Source organism: Oncorhynchus masou, chromosome 18 (genome assembly GCF_036934945.1).
Source record: "Oncorhynchus masou masou isolate Uvic2021 chromosome 18, UVic_Omas_1.1, whole genome shotgun sequence".
NCBI lineage: Eukaryota > Metazoa > Chordata > Actinopteri > Salmoniformes > Salmonidae > Oncorhynchus > Oncorhynchus masou.
Window position 1 is genome coordinate 1,335,655 of NC_088229.1, and position 25,840 is coordinate 1,361,494.

The 25,840-nt window shown below is 42.4% G+C and overlaps 1 protein-coding gene across 1 annotated transcript in view; it reads left to right on the forward strand.

The window, feature by feature from the left end:
• LOC135503810 (leucine-rich repeat-containing G-protein coupled receptor 6) overlaps positions 1-25,840 on the forward strand; it is a 126,692-nt gene that overhangs the window by 78,942 nt on the left and 21,910 nt on the right. Inside the window, 11 exon segments of the mRNA XM_064921945.1 lie at positions 3,518-3,589; positions 7,945-8,160; positions 8,676-8,747; positions 15,698-15,766; positions 16,285-16,356; positions 16,505-16,576; positions 16,695-16,763; positions 18,835-18,906; positions 19,073-19,138; positions 19,702-19,773; positions 21,314-21,385. Coding sequence (XP_064778017.1) covers positions 3,518-3,589; positions 7,945-8,160; positions 8,676-8,747; positions 15,698-15,766; positions 16,285-16,356; positions 16,505-16,576; positions 16,695-16,763; positions 18,835-18,906; positions 19,073-19,138; positions 19,702-19,773; positions 21,314-21,385 — 924 coding nt within the window.

Below are 25,840 nucleotides of genomic sequence, written 5' to 3' on the forward strand. Positions count from 1 at the left end.
AACGGTTGTTGCTAACGTACGCTAATGTGACTAGAAGGACATTGTAAACAACAGCAAACTTTCTGGGACATAGACATGTCTTATATGGGCAGAAAGGTCTTAAATTCTTGTTAATCTAACTGCATTGTCATATTAACAGTAGCTATTACAGTGAGAAAATACCATGCTATTGTGTGAGGAGAGTGTACAACATCAACACACTTTAATCACGACAACTGGTTTGATACATTCACCCATTTATCACCAGTCAATCACCACCTTCCGGAGACACCTGAAACCCCACCTCTTTAAGGAATACCTAGGATAGGATAAAGTAATCCTTCTCACCCCCCCCCCCCCTTAAATGATTTAGATGCACTATTGTAAAGTGGCTGTTACACTGGATGTCATAAGGTGAATTCAAAAATTTGTAAGTCGCTCTGGATAAGAGCGTCTGCCAAATGACTTAAATGTAAATGTAATGTAAATCACGACAACTGCTTTGATACATTCACCCATTTATCACGACAACTGCTTTGATACATTCACCCATTTATCACGACAACTGCTTTGATACATTCACCCATTTATCACGACAACTGCTTTGATACATTCACCCATTTATCACGACAACTGCTTTGATACATTCACCCATTTATCACGACAACTGGTTTGATACATTCACCCATTTATCACGACAACTGCTTTGATACATTCACCCATTTATCACGACAACTGGTTTGATACATTCACCCATTTATCACGACAACTGCTTTGATACATTCACCCATTTATCACGACAACTGCTTTGATACATTCACCCATTTATCACGACAACTGGTTTGATACATTCACCCATTTATCACGACAACTGCTTTGATACATTCACCCATTTATCACGACAACTGCTTTGATACATTCACCCATTTATCACGACAACTGGTTTGATACATTCACCCATTTATCACGACAACTGGTTTGATACATTCACCCATTTATCACGACAACTGCTTTGATACATTCACCCATTTATCAAGACAACTGCTTTGATACATTCACCCATTTATCACGACAACTGCTTTGATACATTCACCCATTTATCACGACAACTGCTTTGATACATTCACCCATTTATCAAGACAACTGCTTTGATACATTCACCCATTTATCACGACAACTGCTTTGATACATTCACCCATTTATCACGACAACTGCTTTGATACATTCACCCATTTATCACGACAACTGCTTTGATACATTCACCCATTTATCACGACAACTGCTTTGATACATTCACCCATTTATCACGACAACTGCTTTGATACATTCACCCATTTATCACGACAACTGCTTTGATACATTCACCCATTTATCACGACAACTGCTTTGATACATTCACCCATTTATCACGACAACTGCTTTGATACATTCACCCATTTATCACGACAACTGCTTTGATACATTCACCCATTTATCACGACAACTGCTTTGATACATTCACCCATTTATCACGACAACTGGTTTGATACATTCACCCATTTATCAAGACAACTGGTTTGATACATTCACCCATTTATCACGACAACTGGTTTGATACATTCACCCATTTATCACGACAACTGCTTTGATACATTCACCCATTTATCACGACAACTGCTTTGATACATTCACCCATTTATCACGACAACTGCTTTGATACATTCACCCATTTATCACGACAACTGGTTTGATACATTCACCCATTTATCACGACAACTGGTTTGATACATTCACCCATTTATCACGACAACTGCTTTGATACATTCACCCATTTATCACGACAACTGCTTTGATACATTCACCCATTTATCACGACAACTGGTTTGATACATTCACCCATTTATCACGACAACTGCTTTGATACATTCACCCATTTATCACGACAACTGGTTTGATACATTCACCCATTTATCACGACAACTGGTTTGATACATTCACCCATTTATCACGACAACTGGTTTGATACATTCACCCATTTATCACGACAACTGGTTTGATACATTCACCCATTTATCACGACAACTGCTTTGATACATTCACCCATTTATCACGACAACTGCTTTGATACATTCACCCATTTATCACGACAACTGCTTTGATACATTAACCCATTTATCACGACAACTGGTTTGATACATTCACCCATTTATCACGACAACTGGTTTGATACATTCACCCATTTATCACGACAACTGGTTTGATACATTCACCCATTTATCACGACAACTGGTTTGATACATTCACCCATTTATCACGACTACTGGTTTGATACATTCACCCATTTATCACGACAACTGCTTTGATACATTCACCCATTTATCACGACAACTGCTTTGATACATTCACCCATTTATCACGACAACTGCTTTGATACATTCACCCATTTATCACGACAACTGCTTTGATACATTCACCCATTTATCACGACAACTGCTTTGATACATTCACCCATTTATCACGACAACTGCTTTGATACATTCACCCATTTATCACGACAACTGCTTTGATACATTCACCCATTTATCACGACAACTGCTTTGATACATTCACCCATTTATCACGACAACTGCTTTGATACATTCACCCATTTATCACGACAACTGCTTTGATACATTCACCCATTTATCACGACAACTGCTTTGATACATTCACCCATTTATCACGACAACTGGTTTGATACATTCACCCATTTATCACGACAACTGCTTTGATACATTCACCCATTTATCACGACAACTGGTTTGATACATTCACCCATTTATCACGACAACTGCTTTGATACATTCACCCATTTATCACGACAACTGGTTTGATACATTCACCCATTTATCACGACAACTGCTTTGATACATTCACCCATTTATCACGACAACTGGTTTGATACATTCACCCATTTATCACGACAACTGGTTTGATACATTCACCCATTTATCACGACAACTGCTTTGATACATTCACCTCTGAAGGTAAATGATGTACTTACACTCAGTAATCTGGCTCTAATCTGTCATCCTGAGATTAAATGTAGCGTAGTTTTGTTTGTATTACCTTGTACCAGATCTAATGTGTTATATTCTCCCTCATTCCTTTCACATTTCCACAAACGTCAAAGTGTTCCCTTTCAAATGGTACCAAGAATATGTATGTCCTTGCTTCAGGTCCCGAGCGACAGGCAGTTAGATCTGGGTATGTCACTTTATGATGCATATCTGTATTCCCAGTCATGTGACATCTTTAGATTAGGGCAACATGAATTTATTCAAATGGACTGATTTCCTCATATGAACTGTAACTCAGTAGATGTGTATCTCTGCGTCGTTGTATGTGTCGAACTGCTTTGCTTTATCTTGGCCAGGTCGCAGTTGTAAATGAGAACTTGTTCTCAACTAGCCTACCTGGTTAAATAAAGGTGAAAAAAAATAATAATAAAAAATATATACTAATGTTGTTGAAAAAGAAATAAAATAAAAAGATACTGTTGTTGTTGTCTGGTTCACAGGATGCTTCAGAATAATCAGCTGGAAAGACTTCCCAATGACATTCCATGGAATCTACCCAACCTGCTGTCTCTGTGAGTAACACACACGCACACGCACACACACACACACACACACACACACACACACACACACACACACACACACACACACACACACACACACACTCCTCACCGGGTGTGTTTTAAGTGTGTGTGAGGCAGCAACAGTAAAGAGGTCAGTAATCTATCTTTACCTCTAGACTAATAAATATTAAATACAAATAAATACTAAATATGAATAAATACTAAATACTAATCATTACTAAATACTAATAAATACGAAATACTAATGAATACTAAATGCTAATAAATACTAAATACTAAGAAATACTAATAAATACGAAATACTAATAAATACTAAATACCAATAAATACTAAATACTAATAAATACTAAATACTAATGAATACTAAATGCTAATAAATACTAAATACTAAGAAATACTGAACACTAAGAAATACTAAACACTAAGAAATACTAAACACTAAGAAATACAAAATACTAAGAAATACTAAATACTAATAAATACTAATACATACTAAACACGAATAAATACTAAATACTAATACATACTAAATACTACTAAATTCTAAACACTAAGAAATACTAAATACTAATACATACTAAACACTAAGAAATACTAAACACTAATAAATACTAAACACTAATAAATACTATTTCTACCATGACTTTCATAAAGTTTTACCTCTGGACTAATAAATACTAAATACTAATACATACTAAATATCAATACATACTAAATACTAATAAATACTAAACACTAATAAATACTAAACACTAATAAATACTATTTCTACATTGACTTTCATAAAGTTTTAACTCTAGACTAATAAATACTAGGAAATACTACATACTACTACATACTAAATACTAAGAAATACGAAATACTAATACATACTCAACACTAATAAATACTAAACACTAAGAAATACTAAATACTAATAAATACTAATACATACTAAATATTAATACATACTAAATACTAATACATACTAAATACTAAGAAATACCAAATACTAATACATACAAAATACTAATACATACTAAATACTAAGAAATACTCAATACTAATACATACTAAAAACGAATAAATACTAAATACTAATACATACTAAAAACGAATAAATACTAGTACATACTAAACACTAATAATACTAAACACTAATAAATACTATTTCTACAATGACTTTCATAAAGTTTTACCTTTGGACTAATAACTACTAAATACTAATAAATACTAAATACTAATAAATACTACTGCTACAACGACTTTCATAAAGTTTATAAAGCCCCTTTTGCATCAGCAGATGTCACAAAGTTCTTATACAGAAACCCAGCCTAAAACCCCAAACAGCAAGCAATGGAGATGTCACAAAGTTCTGTACAGAAACCCAGCCTAAAACCCCAAACAGCAAGCAATGCAGATGTAGAAGCACTGTGGCTAGTTAAAAAACTCCCTAGAAAGGCTGGAACCTAGGAAGAAACCTAGAGAGAAACCAGGCTCTGAGGGGTGGCCAGTCCTCTTCTGGCTGTGCCGGGTGGAGATTATAACAGTACATGGCCATTAAAGGCCAGATTGTTCTTCAAGATGTACAAACATTCATAGATGACCAACAGGGTCAAATAATAATCTGTGTTTCTAGAGGGTGAAACAGGTCAGGAGTAAATGTCAGTTGGCTTTTCATAGACGAGCATTCAGAGTTTGATACAGCAGGTGAGGTAGAGAGAGGGGGTCGAAGAAGCAAGAAGCAAGTTTTAACATAAATTGGCTTGAAGATCTATGGCAAGACATGAAAATGGCTGTCTAGAAACTTGAAATAGCTTGAACAAAATGTATTTTTACAATAATGTGCCAATATAGATTTACAGCTATAATCACAGCCAAATGTGATTCTGTCATTGACTCAGGGGGTTGAAAATATTTGTGTTTTCTTTTCCATTAAGATTGTTTTAATGTTAGAATTTTTCTTTGACTTTAATATTGCAGAGTTTTTTGTAGAGATCATTGACATTAAATGACAATTAAATCGATTTTAATCCCACTTTGTGAAACAACAAAATGTGGAAAAAGTCAAGGGGTGTGAATACTTTCTGAAATCACTAAATACAGTATATAGTCTGTAAAAATCCACCAGAGTTGTTGCCAAACAATTTAATGTTTATGTCTCTACCATAAGCCGCCTCCAACGTTGTTTTAGAGAATTTGGCAGTACGTCCAACCGGCCTCACAATCACAGGCCTCGTCTATGGCGTTATGTGGGTGAGCGATTTGCTGTTGTAATCATTGTGAACAGAGCGGCAGGCATAAACTATGGACAATGAACACAATTGAATTTTATCAATGGCAGATTGAATGCGCAGAGATACAGTGACGAGATCCTGAGGCCCATTGTGAGGCCAATTTTCTTTTTAAGTATCTGTGACCAACAGATGCATATCTGTATTCCCATCCATGTGAAATCCGTAGATTAGGACCTAATGAATTTATTTCAATTGACTGATTTCCTTATGAACTGTAACTCAGTAAAATTATTTTAAATTGTTGCATGTTGCATTTATATTTGTATTCAGTATAGTTTGTCTGAAGTCCGATATGAAATCCATTCAGGTTCACATTGTGAGTTTCAGATAGAGTTGACTAACGCAGTTGTAAGTAGCTGGTGAGACGAGTCAGGCGCAAGACAGCAGATAAACTAAATAAATAAATAAATAAATAAACGAATAAAATAACTTTTCTCAAAAATTCAAACATGACACGTAAAATGCACGGCCACACAATACGAACCACAATACAACAAACAATCACTCACAAATACAACAAACAATCACTCACAAATACAACATGTAGAACAGGGGGTTAAACAATAAACAAGTATATTGAATACGTGAAGCCAGGATGTGATCATGACAAAGACAGAACAAATGGAAAATGAAAAGTGGATCGGCGGAGGCTAGAAAGCCGGTGACATCGACCGCCGAACGAACGAGGAGAGGAAGTCGTGACAGCAGTTATACATCTGTTGGGTTCAAAGGAAGAATCAAACCTCTTTAAGTTAATTCATTTGTCTGAACTCCGATTTGAAATCCCATAGGGATTTTTTTACGAGTTATATGATTACACTGAGTTAGTGTCAGAGTGGCTAGGTGTTGACCAAAGACCGCTACATTGGGATGACATTTTTTCTTTCAGATAGAGCATGAATTCAGAGGATGTATTCAGATAGAGTATGTGTTCAGAGCATGTATTCAGATAGCGAATGTATTCAGATCATGTATTCAGATAGAGCATGCATTCAGAACATGCATTCAGATAGAGCATGCATTCAGAACATGCATGCAGATAGAGCATGCATTCAGAGCATGTAATCAGATAGAGTATGTGTTCAGAGCATGTATTCAGATAGAGCATTATTAAGAGCATGTATTCAGATAGAGCATTATTAAGAGCATGTATTCAGATAGAGCATGTATTCAGAGCATGTAATCAGATAGAGTATGTGTTCAGAGCATGTAATCAGATAGAGTATGTGTTCAGAGCATGTATTCAGATAGAGCATTATTAAGAGCATGTATTCAGATAGAGCATGTATTCAGAGCATGTATTCAGATAGAGCATTATTAAGAGCATGCATTCAGATAGAGCATGTATTCAGAGCATGTATTCAGATAGAGCATTATTAAGAGCATGTATTCAGAGCATGTATTCAGATAGAGCATTATTAAGAGCATGTATTCAGATAGAGCATGTATTCAGAGCATGTATTCAGATAGAGCATTATTAAGAGCATGTAATCAGATAGAGCATGTATTCAGAGCATGCATTCAGACAGAGCATGCATTCAGACAGAGAATGCATTCAGAGCATGTATTCAGATAGAGCATGTATTCAGAGCATGTATTCAGAGCATGCATTCAGACAGAGCATGTATTCAGATAGAGCATTAATTGAAATCCCCCCCAGTTAATTATCTGATGTCCATAAAATGATTCAGACTCTAAATGAGGTGATAAATGAGGTGATAAATTAGATGATAAATGTCATCAAGATGTATTCTCTCCTCTCCTCTCCTCTCCTCTCCTCTCCTCCCTCTCCTCTCCTCTCCTCTCCTCTCCTCTCCTCTCTCCTTTGCTCCTCTCTTTCCTTCTCTTCTTCTCTTCTTCTCTTCTCTTCTCTACTCTTCTGTTCTCTACTCCTCTCCAATCTCTTCTCCTCTCCTCTCCTCTCCTCTCCTCTCCTCTTCTCCCCTCATCTCCTCTCCAATCTCCTCACCTCACCTCTTCACCCCTCACCTCTCCTCTTCTCCCCTCCTCTCCAATCTCCTCCCCTCACCTCTTATCCCCCCTCTCCCCTCCCCTTCTCTCCTCCAGGCGTCTGGATGCTAACCTGTTATCTGAGGTGCCTGCGCGGTCACTAGGTGGTCTTAGGTCTCTAAGACACCTGTGGTTGGATGATAACAGTTTAACAGAGATCCCTGTCTCTGCTTTGGACTCTCTGCCGGCCCTACAAGCTATGACCCTCGCTCTCAACCATATCACTCACATACCTGACCATGCATTTAGCAACCTCTCATCACTGGTCGTACTGTGAGTACCCTCTGGTTGTGTGTGTGTGTGGGGGGGGGGGGGATTCATCACTGGTCGTACTGTGAGTACCCTCTGGTTGTGTGTGTGGGGGGGGAGATTCACCACTGGTCGTACTGTGAGTACCCTCTGGTTGTGTGTGTGTGTGTGTGTGGGGGGGGGGAGATTCACCACTGGTCGTACTGTGAGTACCCTCTGGTTGTGTGTGTGTGTGTGGGGGGGATTCATCACTGGTCTTACTGTGAGTACCCTCTGGTTGTGTGTGTGTGTGGGGGGGGGATTCATCACTGGTCGTACTGTGAGTACCCTCTGGTTGTGTGTGTGGGGGGGATTCGTCACTGATCGTACTGTGAGTACCTTCTGGTTGTGTGTGTGGGCGGGGGGATTAGAGAGGGGTTCATGTGTCTGTCTGTTATCTGACAATGTGTCTGTTGTCTTTCTGATGTCAGTCGTGTTGAGATCTGTGATTGGCTGAAAAGTCTTTCCTTCATTGTGATTGGCTGTCTTTCTGTGCATAGTCATCTCCATAACAACCAGATCCAGACGATGGGAGAGAGGTGTTTCCAAGGTTTGCTCAGTCTGGAGACACTGTGAGTAAACACAAACACACACACACACACGCACACACACACGCACACACACACACACACACACACACACACACACACACACACACACACACACACACACACACACACACACACACACACACACACACACACACACACACACCATACACACACACACACCATACACACACCATACACACACCATACACACACACACACCATACACGCACCATACACACACACACACCATACACACACCATGCACACACACACACACACACACACACACACACACACACACACACACACACACACACACACACACACACACACACACACACACACACACACACACACACACACACACACACACACACACACACACACACACACACAGCTTGAGAAAATGTATCCCATCCTATGAAGTTCTCCAGATGTTCCTGTGCCCAAGAACACTAAGGTAACCTGCCTAAATGACTACCAACCTGTAGCACTCACGTCTGTAGCCATGAAAGGCTGGTCAGGACTCACATCAACACCATCGTACCAGAAACCCTAGACTCACACCAATTTGCATACCGCCCCGACAGATCCACAGATGATGCAACATCTATTGCACTCCACACCACCCTTTCTCATCTGGACAAAAGGAACAACTATGTGAGAATGCTATTCATTGACTACAGCTCTGCGTTCAACACCATAGTGCCCTCACAGCTCATCGCTAAGCTAAGGACCCTGGGACTAAACACCTCCCTCTGCAACTAGGGTTAGTTGGACTTCCTGATGTGCAGCCCCAGGTGGTGAAGGTAAGGAGCAACACATCTGCCACGCTGATCCTCAACACTGGAGCCCCTCAGGGGTGCGTGCTCAGTCCCCTCCTGTACTCCCTGTTCACCCATGGCTGCATGGCCAGGCACGACTCCAACACCATCATTACGTTTGCGATGAGACGAGACAGCCTATAGGGAGGAGGTCAGAGACCACCTGGCCGGGTGGTGCCAGAATAACAACCTATCCCTCAAAGTAACCAAGACTAAGGAGACGATTGTGGACTACAGGAAAAGGAGGACTGAGCACGCCCCCATTCTCATTGACGGGGCTACAGTGGAGCAGGTTGAGAGCTTCAAGTTCCTTGGTGCCCACATCAACAACGAACTAGAATGGTCCAAACACACCAAGACAGTCATGAAGAGGGCACGACAAAACCTATCACCCCTAAATCCTTGGAGGACTGAGCACGCCCCAAAAGGTTATACAGCTGCAACATCAAGTGCACTGGTTGCATCACTGCCGGGTACGGCAACTGCTCGGACTCCGACTGCAAGGCACTACAGAGAGTGATACGTACGGCCCAGTACATCACAAGCTGCCTGTCATCCAGGACCTCTACACCAGGCGGTGTCAGAGGAAGGCCCTATAGAGGGTGGTACGTACGGCCCAGTACATCACAAGCTGCCTGTCATCCAGGACCTCTACACCAGGCGGTGTCAGAGGAAGGCCCTATAGAGGGTGGTACGTACGGCCCAGTACATCACAAGCTGCCTGTCATCCAGGACCTCTACACCAGGCGGTGTCAGAGGAAGGTCCTATAGAGGGTGGTACGTACGGCCCAGTACATCACAAGCTGCCTGTCATCCAGGACCTCTACACCAGGCGGTGTCAGAGGAAGGCCCTATAGAGGGTGGTACGTACGGCCCAGTACATCACAAGCTGCCTGTCATCCAGGACCTCTACACCAGGCGGTGTCAGAGGAAGGCCCTATAGAGGGTGGTACGTACGGCCCAGTACATCACTGGGGCTAAACAGCCTGTCATCCAGGACCTCTACACCAGGCGGTGTCAGAGGAAGGCCCTAAAAATGGTCTAAGACCCCAGCCACCCCAGTCAGACTGTTCTCTCTACTACCACATGGCAAGCGGTACAGGAGTGCCAAGTCTAGGACAAAAAGGCTTCTCAACAGTTTTTACCCCCAAGCCATAAGACTCCTGAACAGGTAATCAGATGGCTAGCCGGACTATTTGCATTGTGCCCCCCCCAACCCCTCTTTTACACTGCTGCTACTCTCTGTTCATCATATATGCATAGTCACTTTAACCATATCTACATGTACATACTACCTCAATCAGCCTGACTAACCAGTGTCTGTATGTAGCCTTGCTACTGTATAAAGCCTCTCTACTGTATATAGCCTCTCTACTGTATATAGCCTCTACTGTATATAGCCTCTCTACTGTATATAGCCTCTCTACTGTATATAGCCTCTCTACTGTATATAGCCTCTCTACTGTATGTAGCCTCTACTGTATATAGCCTCTCTACTGTATATAGCCTCTCTACTGTATGTAGCCTCTACTGTATATAGCCTCTCTACTGTATATAGCCTCTCTACTGTATAGAGCCTCTCTACTGTATGTAGCCTCTACTGTATATAGCCCCTCTACTGTATGTAGCCTCTCTACTGTATGTAGCCTCTACTGTATATAGCCTCTCTACTGTATATAGCCTCTCTACTGTATGTAGCCTCTACTGAATATAGCCTCTCTACTGCATATAGCCCCTCTACTGTATAAAGCCTCTCTACTGTATATAGCCTCTCTACTGTATATAGCCTCTACTGTATATAGCCTCTCTACTGTATATAGCCTCTCTACTGTATATAGCCTCTCTACTGTATGTAGCCTCTACTGTATATAGCCTCTCTACTGTATATAGCCTCTCTACTGTATGTAGCCTCTACTGTATATAGCCTCTCTACTGTCTATAGCCTCTCTACTGTATAGAGCCTCTCTACTGTATGTAGCCTCTACTGTATATAGCCTCTCTACTGTATATAGCCTCTCTACTGTATATAGCCTCTCTACTGTATATAGCCTCTCTACTGTATGTAGCCTCTACTGTATATAGCCTCTCTACTGTATATAGCCTCTCTACTGTATGTAGCCTCTCTACTGTATATAGCCTCTCTACTGTATATAGCCTCTCTACTGTATAGAGCCTCTCTACTGTATGTAGCCTCTACTGTATATAGCCCCTCTACTGTATGTAGCCTCTCTACTGTATGTAGCCTCTACTGTATATAGCCTCTCTACTGTATATAACCTCTCTACTGTATATAGCCTCTCTACTGTATATAGCCTCTCTACTGTATATAGCCTCTACTGTATATAGCCTCTCTACTGTATATAGCCTCTCTACTGTATAGAGCCTCTCTACTGTATGTAGCCTCTACTGTATATAGCCCCTCTACTGTATGTAGCCTCTCTACTGTATGTAGCCTCTACTGTATATAGCCTCTCTACTGTATATAGCCTCTCTACTGTATGTAGCCTCTACTGAATATAGCCTCTCTACTGCATATAGCCCCTCTACTGTATAAAGCCTCTCTACTGTATATAGCCTCTCTACTGTATATAGCCTCTACTGTATTAAGCCTCTCTACTGTATATAGCCTCTCTACTGTATATAGCCTCTCTACTGTATGTAGCCTCTAACTGTATATAGCCTCTCTACTGTATATAGCCTCTCTACTGTATGTAGCCTCTACTGTATATAGCCTCTCTACTGTCTATAGCCTCTCTACTGTATAGAGCCTCTCTACTGTATGTAGCCTCTACTGTATATAGCCTCTCTACTGTATATAGCCTCTCTACTGTATATAGCCTCTCTACTGTATATAGCCTCTCTACTGTATGTAGCCTCTACTGTATATAGCCTCTCTACTGTATATAGCCTCTCTACTGTATGTAGCCTCTACTGTATATAGCCTCTCTACTGTATATAGCCTCTCTACTGTATAGAGCCTCTCTACTGTATGTAGCCTCTACTGTATATAGCCCCTCTACTGTATGTAGCCTCTCTACTGTATGTAGCCTCTACTGTATATAGCCTCTCTACTGTATATAGCCTCTCTACTGTAAGTCGCTCTGGATAAGAGCGTCTGCTAAATGACTTAAATGTAATGTAAATGTATGTAGCCTCTACTGAATATAGCCTCTCTACTGCATATAGCCCCTCTACTGTATATAGCCCCTCTACTGTATATAGCCCCTCTACTGTATATAGCCCCTCTACTGTATATAGCCTCTCTACTGTATGTAGCCTCTACTGTATATAGCCTCTATACTGTATATAGCCTCTCTACTTTATATAGCCTCTCTACTGTATGTAGCCTCTACTGTATATAGCCTCCCTACTGCATATAGCCCCTCTACTGTATATAGCCCCTCTACTGTATATAGCCCCTCTACTGTATATAGCCTCTCTACTGTATATAGCCTCTCTACTGTATGTAGCCTCTACTGTATATAGGCTCTCTACTGGATATAGCCTCTCTACTGTATATAGGCTCTCTACTGGATATAGCCTCTCTACTGTATATAGCCTCTCTACTGTATATAGCCTCTCTACTGTATATAGCCTCTCTACTGTATATAGCCTCTCTACTGTATATAGCCTCTCTTCTGTATATAGCCTCTCTACTGTATATAGCCTGTCTTTTTACTGTTGTTTTATTTCTTTACACCTATTGTTCACCTAATACCTTTTTTGCACTATTGGTTAGAGCCTGTAAGTAAGCACTGTGAGGTCTACTACACCTGTTGTATTCAGCATTTCACTGTAAGGTCTACTACACCTGTTGTACTCAGCATTTCACTGTGAGGTATACTACACCTGTTGTACTCAGCATTTCACTGTGAGGTCTACTACACCTGTTGTATTCAGCATTTCACTGTGAGGTCTACTACACCTGTTGTATTCAGCATTTCACTGTGAGGTCTACTACACCTGTTGTATTCAGCATTTCACTGTAAGGTCTACTACACCTGTTGTACTCAGCATTTCACTGTAAGGTCTACTACACCTGTTGTATTCAGCATTTCACTGTGAGGTCTACTACACCTGTTGTATTCAGCATTTCACTGTAAGGTCTACTACACCTGTTGTATTCAGCATTTCACTGTGAGGTCTACTACACCTGTTGTACTCAGCATTTCACTGTGAGGTCTACTACACCTGTTGTATTCAGCATTTCACTGTAAGGTCTACTACACCTGTTGTATTCAGCATTTCACTGTGAGGTCTACTACACCTGTTGTATTCAGCATTTCACTGTGAGGTCTACTACACCTGTTGTATTCAGCATTTCATTGTGAGGTCTATTACACCTGTTGTATTCAGCATTTCACTGTAAGGTCTACTACACCTGTTGTATTCAGCATTTCACTGTGAGGTCTACTACACCTGTTGTAATCAGCATTTCACTGTGAGGTCTACTACACCTGTTGTATTCAGCATTTCACTGTGAGGTCTACTACACCTGTTGTACTCAGCATTTCACTGTGAGGTCTACTACACCTGTTGTATTCAGCATTTCACTGTGAGGTCTACTACACCTGTTGTATTCAGCATTTCACTGTGAGGTCTACTACACCTGTTGGACTCAGCATTTCACTGTGAGGTCTACTACATCTGTTGTATTCAGCATTTCACTGTGAGGTCTACTACACTTGTTGTATTCAGCATTTCACTGTGAGGTCTACTACACCTGTTGTATTCAGCATTTCACTGTGAGGTCTACTACACCTGTTGTATTCAGCGTACATGACAAATAAACTTTGGTTTGATTTGAGATGTTAAAGGCAGATACAGAATGTATCGAACAAGTTAATCAACAAGCTTCATGTTAGCATTATAGTTTGCTCTGTTTTGTTGTTAATTCATTCCAATGTGTCAAATAATTATCTTTTTGTGTTCTCATGATATGGTTGGGTCTAATTGTGCTGCTGTCTGGGGCTCTGTGGGGTGTGTTTGTGAATAGAGCCCCAGGACCAGCTTGCTAAGGGGACTCTTCTCCAGGTTAATCTCCCCCTCTCTCTCTGTCTCTCCCTCTATCTCTTCCTATCTCCCCCTCCCCTTTGTCTCCCTGTCTCTCTACCTATCAATTCAATTCAATTCAAGGGGCTTTATTGGCATGGGAAACATGTGTTAACATTGCCAAAGCAAGTAAGGTAGATAATATATAAAGTGAAATAAACAATCAAAATTAACAGTAGACATCACACATACAGAAGTTTCAAAACAATAAAGACATTACAAATGTCATATTATATATATATACAGTGTTTTTACAATGTACAAATGGTAAAGGACACAGGATAAAATAAATAAGCATAGATATGGGTTGTATTTACAATGGTGCGTGTTCTTCACTGGTTGCCCTTTTCTCGTGGCAACAGGTCACAAATCTTGCTGCTCTGATGGCACACTGTGGAATTTCACCCAGTAGATATGGGAGTTTTTCAAAATTGGATTTGTTTTCGAATTCTTTGTGGATCTGTGTAATCTGAGGGAAATATGTCTCTCTAATATGGTCATACATTGGGCAGGAGGTTAGGAAGTGCAGCTCAGTTTCCACCTCATTTTGTGGGCAGTGAGCACATAGCCTGTCTTCTCTTGAGAGCCATGTCTGCCTACGGCGGCCTTTCTCAATAGCAAGGCTATGCTCACTGAGTCTGTACATAGTCAAAGCTTTCCTTAATTTTGGGTCAGTCACAGTGGTCAGGTATTCTGCCGCTGTGTACTCTCTGTGTAGGGCCAAATAGCATTCTAGTTTGCTCTGTTTTTTTGTTAATTCTTTCCAATGTGTCAAGTAATTATCTTTTTGTTTTCTCATGATTTGGTTGGGTCTAATTGTGCTGCTGTCAACCTATCTCCCCCTCGCTATCTCTCTCCCTATCTCTCCCTTTGTCTCCCTGTCTCTCTACCTATCTCCCCCTCGCTATCTCTCTCCCTATCTCTCCCTTTGTCTCCCTGTCTCTCTACCTATCTCCCCCTCACTATCTCTCTCCTATCTCTTCCTATCTCCCCCTCGCTCTCTCTTCCTATCTCCCCCTCTCTATCTCTCTCCCCCTCTTCCTCTTCATATATTTCCCTCTGTCTCTCTCTCTTCCCCTCTATCTCCCCTCTCAGGGATCTGAACTACAATGATCTACTAGAGTTTCCTACAGCCATCAGAACCCTGGCAAAGCTTCAGGAACTGTGAGTCCACACACACACACACACACACACACACACACACACACACACACACACACACACACACACACACACACACACACACACACACACACACACACACACACACACACACACACACAGAGAGACACACAGACACACACAGACACACACAGACACACACAGACACACACAGACACACACAGACACATACAGACACACACAGACACACACAGACACACAGAAACACACACAGTGGCCTGCTTGACTATCATATGTTCTCTCTGTGATTAGGATCAGTGGTTGATGTTATATTTATATCATATTTTATCAGTGGTTTTAATGCAGGATACAACATCTCAAACCTCAATAGCTGCACACCGAGGGGAGGGCTATGATTTCTCTCGCACTTAGCAGATGCTCTGACGTGTGTGTGTGTGTGTGTGTGTGTGTGTGTGTGTGTGTGTGTGTGTGTGTGTGTGTGTGTGTGTGTGTGTGTGTGTGTGTGTGTGTGTGTGTGTGTGTGTGTGTGTGTGTCCTAGTGGGTTCCACCACAACAACATCAGAGCGATCCCTGAGAGAGCCTTCATGGGAAACCGCCAGCTACAGACCATGTTAGTACCACCCCCCCCCCCCACACACACACACACTGATAAACAAGCACACACACACACACGCTGATTAATACACATAAACACACACACATACAAGTGCACGTAGACAAAGGCCTTGGTGAAATAAATAACATGACCTCTTCCTCAGTCACTTCTATGAGAATCCCATCCAGTCTGTGGGAAGATCCGCTTTCCAGTTTTTACCTAAGCTCCATACACTGTGAGTAATGAGGTTCCTTCTCCAGTCTGACAATATGACTTTTGGATGTATGTCTTGGATATAGCAGACCACATGAGTGTGTGTGTACCATCTAACTAACGAGCGCGTCCCTTTCCAGCTCCCTAAACGGGGCGACCCAGATACGAGATTTCCCCGACCTGAAAGGAACCACCAGCCTGGAAACACTGTAAGAGAGAGAGAGAGAGAGAGACACACACACACACTACTGCTGTAATGAGTGCAGGGGCTCAGTCTCCCCTACCTAATGAGTGTCTCAGAGAATGGGATCAGAGACAGAAATAGAAGGAGGAGAGAGAGGGGAGAGTTGTACCATCAGGTAGCTAACTAGCCACAGAAGCTCTGGGAGGGTACGACAAGCTCTGGGAGGGTACGACAGGCTCTGGGAGGGTACGACAAGCTCTGGGAGGGTATGACAAGCTCTGGGAGGGTACGAAAAGCTCTGGGAGGGTACGACAGGCTCTGGGAGGGTACGACAAGCTCTGGGAGGGTATGATAAGTTCTGGGAGGGTACGACAGGCTCTGGGAGGGTACGGCAGGCTCTGGGAGGGTACGGCAGGCTCTGGGAGGGTACGGCAGGCTCTGGGAGGGTTGACAAAGGCTCTGGGAGGGTATGACAGCGGATCTGGGAGGGTATGACAGGGGCTCTAGGAGGGTGTGACAGGGGCTCTGGGAGGGTATCACAGCGGCTCTGGGAGGGTGTGACAGAAGCTCTGGGAGGGTGTGACAGAGGCTCTGGGAGGGTGTGACAGGGGCTCTGGGAGGGTATCACAGCGGCTCTGGGAGGGTATGACAGAGCCTCTGGGAGGGTGTGACAGGGGCTCTGGGAGGGTATCACAGCGGCTCTGGGAGGGTATGACAGAGGCTCTGGGAGGGTGTGACAGAGGATCTGGGAGGGTGTGACAGGCTCTGTGAGGGTTGACAGAGGCTCTGGGAGGATGTGACAGGCTCTGGGAGGGTTGACAGAGGCTCTGGGAGGGTGTGACAGAAGCTCTGGGAGGGTGTGACAGGGGCTCTGGGAGGGTGTGACAGAGGCTCTAGAAGGTTATGACAGGGGCTCTGGGAGGGTATGACAGGGGCTCTAGGAGGGTGTGACAGAGGATCTGGGAGGGTTGACAGAGGCTCTGGGAGGGTGTGACAGAAGCTCTGGGAGGGTGTGTCAGGGGCTCTGGGAGGGTATGACAGAGGCTCTGGGAGGGTGTGACAGAGGATCTGGGAGGGTGTGACAGGCTCTGTGAGGGTTGACAGAGGCTCTGGGAGGGTCGACAGAGGCTCTGGGAGGGTATGACAGGGGTCTGGGAGGGTTGACAGAGGCTCTGGGAGGGTATGACAGGGGCTCTGGGAGGGTGTGACAGAGCCTCTGGGAGGGTGTGACAGAAGCTCTGGGAGGGTGTGACAGAGCCTCTGGGAGGGTGTGACAGAAGCTCTGGGAGGGTGTGACAAAGGCTCTAGAAGGGTACGACAGAGGCTCTGGGAGGGAATGACAGAGGCTCTAGAAAGGTATGACAGAGGCTCTAGAAGGGTACAATAGGGGCTCTAGAAGGGTATGATAGAGGCTCTAGAAGGGTACGACAGAGGCTCTGGGAGGGTATGACAGAGGCTCTAGAAGGGTACGACAGGCTCTGGGAGGGTGTGACAGAGGCTCTGGGAGGGTGTGACAGAGGCTCTGGGAGGGTACGACAGAGGCTCTGGGAGGGAATGGCAGAGGCTCTGGGAGGGTACGACAGAGGCTCTGGGAGGGAATGGCAGAGGCTCTGGGAGGGTGTGACAGGGGCTCTGGGAGGGTACGACAGAGGCTCTGGGAGGGTACGACAGAGGCTCTGGGAGGGTGTGACAGAGGCTCTGGGAGAGTACAACAGAGGCTCTGGGAGGGAATGACAGAGGCTCTGGGAGGGTACAACAGGGTCTCTAGAATGGTACAACAGGGGCTCTGGGAGGGTGTGACAGAACACACACATGCATTGACGTTGAGAAAGTTCTAGGGCATTAGGATCTCTTAGACTAGAGGGAAGAGGGCCCACAACTAGCCTTACAACACCAATTCCAGACAAATCTGGTCTCCCATCCATGGACCAACACGTCCCAACCCTGCTTAGCTTCAGCCTATTGAGCTAGCTGTCTCACTGTGTTAATATCACAGAGACAGAAGAATCAACTGGCTTCCCTGGACCTAAACAATCACTACAATACTCAAATACCCTCTTCTGTCTCTCACTCCCCCCTCTCTCTCTTCTCTCTAGGACATTGACCAGGGCTGGTCTCTCTACTCTTCCTCAGCGGTTGTGTCAGCAGCTCCTCCGCCTCAGAGTACTGTGAGTACTTTGAACGAAAGAATGTGCACACACACAATTCAATTTAACGTTACCCCCTAAATGCCCCAATTGATAAAATCCCAAACCCACAGAATTGCTTACCTCTGACATGGATCTGAAACTCCAGATTTACGCGATAATTATATTTTTGCCTGTGTGTTCACAGCGAGCTGTCTCATAATCAGATAGAGGATCTTCCCAGCTTCTATCACTGCTCTGCCCTGCAGGAAATGTGAGTCAACATGGTGTAATGGTTGAAGCTTAAAACAACGTTCCAATAACAGAATGTTAGAACCACTTTCCAATAACAGAATGTTAGAACAACGTTCCAATAACAGAATGTTAGAACAATGTTCCAATAACAGAATGTTAGAATAACGTTCCAATAACAGAATGTTAGATCATCGTTCCAATAACAGAATGTTAGAACAACGTTCCAACAACAGAATGTTAGAACAACGTTCCAACAACAGAATGTTAGAACAATGTTCCAATAACAATGTTAGAACAACGTTCCAATAACAGAATGTTAGATCATCGTTCCAATAACAGAATGTTAGAACAACGTTCCAACAACAGAATATTAGAACAATGTTCCAATAACAGAATGTTAGAACAACATTCCAATGACAAAATGTTAGAACAACATTCTGATAATGGTATGTTAGAACAACATTCCAATAACAGAATGTTAGAACAACGTTCCAATAACGGTATGACTGAAATAGTAGGAGTCTATGCTTTGGTATTGCAGTTTCAGTGCTTGTTGTGTAGTAACAGGGTGTGTGTGTGTAGAGGCCTGCAGTACAACCACATTAGGAGGATTGAGAGGAATACCTTCCAGCAGCTCAGCTCTCTACAGTCTCTGTGAGTATACTGTTTACTCTCTGTGAGTATACTGTTTACTCTCTGTGAGTATACCTTTTACTCTCTGTGAGTATACTGTTTACTCTCTGTGAGTATACCTTTTACTCTCTGTGAGTATACCTTTTACTATCTGTGAGTATATGGTTTACTCTCTGTGAATACTGTTTACTCTCTGTGAGTATACTGTTTACTCTCTGTGAGTATACTGTTTACTCTCTGTGAGTATACTGTTTACTCTCTAGGAATACTCTTTACTCTCATTCAGTATACTCTTTACCTCTCTGTGAATACTCTTTACTCCCTGTCAGTATACAGTTTACTCTCTGTGAATACTGTTTACTCTCTGTGAATACTCTTTACTCTCTGTGAATACTCTTTACTCTCTGTGAATACTCTTTACTCTCTGTGAATACTCTTTACTCCCTGTCAGTATACAGTTTACTCTCTGTGAATACTGTTTACTCTCTGTGAATACTCTTTACTCTCTGTGAATACTCTTTACTCTCTGTGAGTATACTGTTTACTCTCTGTGAGTATACTGTTCACTCTCTGTCAATACTCTTTACTCTCTGTGAGTATACTGTTTACTCTCTGTGAGTATACTGTCAACTCTCTGTGAATACTCTTTACTCTCTGTGAGTATACTGTTTACTCTCTGTAAATACTCTTTACTCCCTGCCAGTATACTCTTTACTCTCTGTGAATACTCTTTACTCTCTGTGAATACTCTTTACTCCCTGTCAGTATACTCTTTACTCTCTGTGAATACTCTTTACTCTCTGTGAATACTCTTTACTCCCTGTGAATACTCTTTACTCTCTGTGAATACTCTTTACTCCCTGCCAGTATACTCTTTACTCTCTGTGAATACTCTTTACTCTCTGTGAATACTCTTTACTCTCTGTCAGTATACTCTTTACTCTCTGTGAATACTCTTTACTCCCTGCCAGTATACTCTTTACTCTCTGTGAATACTCTTTACTCTCTGTGAATACTCTTTACTCTCTGTGAATACTCTTTACTCTCTGTGAATACTCTTTACTCTCTGTCAGTATACTCTTTACCCCTCTGTTAATACTCTTTACTCTCTGTGAATGCACTTTACTCTATGTCTGTATCCTCTTTACTCTGTCTGTATCCTCTTTACTCTGTCTGTATCCTCTTTACTCTCTGTGAATAATCTTTATTCTGTCTGTATCCTCTTTACACCTCTGTGAATACTCTTTACTCTCTGTGAATACTCTTTACTCTCTGTGAATACTCTTTACTCTGTGTCAATATACTCTTTCCCCTACACACAAACTGTTACTCTCTGTGAATACTCTTTAGTCTCTGTCAATATACTATTTCCCCTACACACAAACTGTTACTCTCTGTGAATACTCTTTACCCTCTGTGAATACTCTTTACTCTCTGTCAATATACTATTTCCCCTACACACAAACTGTTACTCTCTGTGAATACTGTTACTCTAACAGATAGGCACTAAACACACAATTCGGAATAATGACAGTAACTAATTCCCTCTCTCTCCCCCCAGAGATCTCAGCTTCAACAGTATTGAGTGGATTCACCCTGATGCCTTCATTTCGTTCCATTCTCTGACCAAGCTGTAAGTATACATACACACATATATCCCATGCACATCACCAAGCAAGTCAGGGTAACTTTGGTTCACCTTAATTAAAGCAAATCTTTAGGCCAACACTGACACAGACTCTAGAAACTGAGAGAGAGAGAGAAAGAGAGGCAGGCGCTGATACTAGCAGACAAAAAGACAGACAGACACTGGACTACCTGACATGATGACTCCTTGCTGTCCCCAGTCCACCTGGCCGTGCTGCTGCTCCAGTTTCAACTGTTCTGCCTTATTATTATTCGACCATGCTGGTCATTTATGAACATTTGAACATCTTGGCCATGTTCTGTTATAATCTCTACCCGGCACAGCCAGAAGAGGACTGGCCACCCCACATAGCCTGGATCCTCTCTAGGTTTCTTCCTAGGTTTTGGCCTTTCTAGGGAGTTTTTCCTAACCACCGTGCTTCTACACCTGCATTGCTTGCTGTTTGGGGTTTTAGGCTGGGTTTCTGTACAGCACTTTTTTTATTTTTTTATTTTACCTTTATTTAACCAGGCAAGTCAGTTAAGAACACATTCTTATTTTCAATGACGGCCTGGGAACAGTGGGTTAACTGCCTGTTCAGGGGCAGAACGGCAGATTTGTACCTTGTCAGCTCGGGGGTTTGAACTCACAACATTCCGGTTACTAGTCCAACGCTTTAACCACTAGGCTACCCTGCCGCCTCGAGATATCAGCTGATGTACGAAGGGCTATATAAATAAATTTTATTTTATTTTATTTGATACTAGCAGACAGACAGACAGACACTGATACTAGCAGACAAAAAGACAGACAGGCAGACAGACAGACACTGATACTAGCAGACAAAAAGACAGACAGGCAGACAGACAGACAGACAGACAGACAGACAGACAGACAGACAGACAGACAGACAGACAGACACTGATACAAGCAGACAGACAGACAGACAGACAGACAGACACACTGATACTAGCAGACAAAAATACAGACAGACAGACAGACTGTAGACATCAAGAAAACCAGTATGTTAATTACTGACAAGTTTTTCCAAAACTATTTGATAAACAGGGCAAAATAGAAATAGGCCTATAACAGTTAGGATCAGCTTGATCTCCCCCTTTAAATGAAGGATGGACCGTGGCTGCCTTCCAAGCACTGGGAACCTCCCCAGAGGAGAGAGACGGGTTAAAAAGGTCAGAGATGGGCTTGGTGATGATAGGGGCAGCAACCTTAAAGAAGAAAGGAGAGACAGGTTAAAAAGGTCAGAGATGGGCTTGGTGATGATAGGGGCAGCAACCTTAAAGAAGAAAGGAGAGACAGGTTAAAAAGGTCAGAGATGGGCTTGGTGATGATAGGGGCAGTAACCTTAAAGAAGAAAGGAGAGACAGGTTAAAAAGGTCAGAGATAGGCTTGGTGATGATAGGGGCAGCAACCTTAAAGGAGAGACAGGTTAAAAAGGTCAGAGATGGGCTTGGTGATGATAGGGGCAGCAACCTTAAAGAAGAAAGGGTCTAAACCATCTGACCCAGATGTTGTTTTGGGGTCAAGTTTCAGGGGCTCCTTTAGCCCCTCGGACTCAGTGACCACCTGCAGGGAGAAACTTTGTAGCAGGCCAGGGGAAAAAGAGGGAGGAGCATCGGGGATAGTCACATTAGAAGGGGTGGGAGATGAGGAAATGTTGAATCCAGATTAAATCCAGATTAATCCAGATTAAAGAGCTCAGCCATGTCCTTCTTGTCAATAACAACCACATCATCAACATTAAGGGACATGGGCAGCTATGAGGAGGGTTTATTCTCCAGGTCTTTAACCATTTTATAGAACTTCTTGGGGTGAGACCCACAGAGAGAGAACTGCTCCTTAAAGTAACTACCTTTGATCTACCAGATAGCCTGAGTACACGTTTCTCATTTGCCTGAACGATAGCCAGTCAGCTTGAGTATGCATGTACCGAGCCTTTCGCCAAATGCAATTCATGAGGTGGAGTAACTCTGCAAGATCACAGTCGAACCAGGGACTGAACCTGTTTTTAATTCTCATTTTCTTTATGGGGGCGTGTTTGTTAACAATACCACTAAAAATATCAAAAGAGAAGGTCCAAGAGTCTTCAACAGAGGGAATCTAGCTGATTGTATACCATTTTACAGAGGCCAGGTCATGAAGGAATGCTTTGCTCATGAAAGTTTTTTAGCAAGCGTCTGACAAATCAGGACAGGTCGTCTCACTTTGCAGCCATTACCAACACAGGCTGTAAAACAGTGATCACTAAGGTCATTACAGAAAACACCAGACTGATACCTATCAGGATTATTTGTGAGGATAACATTGAGGAGAGTAGCCTTTTCTGGGTGTTTTAGAGTCATTCCTTGTGGGATTGGTAATAATCTGAGAAAGATTTAGAGAGTCCCATTGCTTTAAGACTAGGTCAGGTGGTTCAAGCATGTCCCAGTTTAGGTCACCTAGCAGGACAAATTCAGACTTAGTGTAAGGGGCCAGAGAGAGCTTAGGACAGGTAGGCTACAGGCCGGTGCTGATAAAGGTCGATAGCACCCCACAACAGTCAACCAAGAGCTTTTGAAAGCTTAATGCTTAAAACAAGCAAATCAAATTGTCTGGGGACAGACTTGGTGGAGACAACCGAGCACTGAAGGTGATCCTTGGTAAAGATTGACACTTCACCACCTTTTTTTTGTACCTTTATTTAACTAGGCAAGTCAGTTAAGAACACATTCTTATTTTCAATGACAGCCTAGGAACAGTGGGTTAACTGCCTGTTCAGTGGCAGAATGACAGATTTGTACCATGTCAGCTCAGAGATTAGAACTTTCGGTTACTTTCGGTTACTAGTCCAACGCTCTAACCACTAGGCTACCCTTGCCGTAACAGGTTATCATTAGTTATTTGTGTTGGCTGGGACTACACAGAGCTAGATGTAATCACATGAAAACCCCTTTCTCTAGAAGGAAAGCCCTTTCTCTAGAAGGGCAAGCCCTTTCTCTAGAAGGAAAGCCCTTTCTCTAGAAGGGCAAGCCCTTTCTCTTGAAGGAAAGCCCTTTCTCTAGAAGGGCAAGCCCTTTCTCTTGAAGGGAAGCCCTTTCTCTAGAAGGAAAGCCCTTTCTTTAGATCCAAAGCCACTGTATTAGCAGAGAACAAATGACATGTGTCGTGTCTTTGGCTATGCCGGATTAAGTGATATGACATGCTATTCTATCATTTCTCTGTAATTAATATCACCTGATTAAGCTAATCAGGTACATAATTAACTAGAAAGTCGGGGCAACATGAAAGAGTGTTTAAGAGTTTATTAGGAAGATAACAGCTCTATAAAGACCTAGTAATCTTTTACCTCAATAGCAGTCAATATTTAATCGTCACCTTATTTATCTGAAAATTGAGTCTCATCTTCACGAACCCTGGCTAACAAGTTGAATCTGCAATACAACATTTGGTTTAATTATTTATTTACAAAAATAACTAAATCATCACACAGAATTACATTTACACAGAATGGATCATACATTATGTCATAAAGGAAAACATCCCTAGCGGACGGAACAGATATGACAGCTGGTTGGGTTTGAGTGAAAGAGCGGGAAGACTGAGGAGCAAAAAGGTTTTGTGTCTCTATCAGGCCGTAGGCAGCTATGCTATCGTAAATACAGTATCTTATGCATTCTAAATTACCGCCAATTTGAAAAAGGAAAATGCAATGAATATTTACTCTGAGCTGCGCTTCGATCGGTTGGTCGTAGATGGGATGCCGGGTTGTCCTTTGAAGAATGTCTGGTGGTAGAATGGATACTTGGTAGTACAGTCGTCGTGTGGTAGAACAGTTACTCTGTCCGTCCTCTCATAGCCCACGTCTACAGTTGCTGCGCTAACGCAACGGCTTCCTTAGTGAATAAGAGTTCAAAGTTCCTACCAAGTTGACAAATGTTACTTTATTCTGGCTGGTATAGTCGAAATTCATCCTTCCAGCATGTAGGTCGTCACCTTCACATTGATATTCTTGCTGAGGTTGGCTTAGTTCTGTAGGTGGTCTTTGTCCTTTCAATGTGGGGATGGTAAGTCCTCACGTCCTTGGAACAGAAAGTTACATTTTCGTCAAGAGGCCTATATAGGATTGGGAGAGAGGGCCGTGTTTCATAGTTTATAACCAATGTCTGTTCACATGGGCGGGGCCACTGAGTTGAGCTTAGTTCACTCATGAAAACCCTATTCTCTCATTTAGGAGCTAAAAATTACATTTAATCTTTTCACAAATAGTTTCATATTTAAACATTTAAATTGCACAACAATTCCATGTGAATCTGATAACTAGAATGTGTAGACTTTCCGAGATACAGTTTATGTCGTCCTATCATCAGTAATCATGTCTCAGACACCAACTGATCTGACATCATATTCATTAAATCCCAACACATATTTTCAACTGGTTGGATGACCCAAATAGGGTTCCGT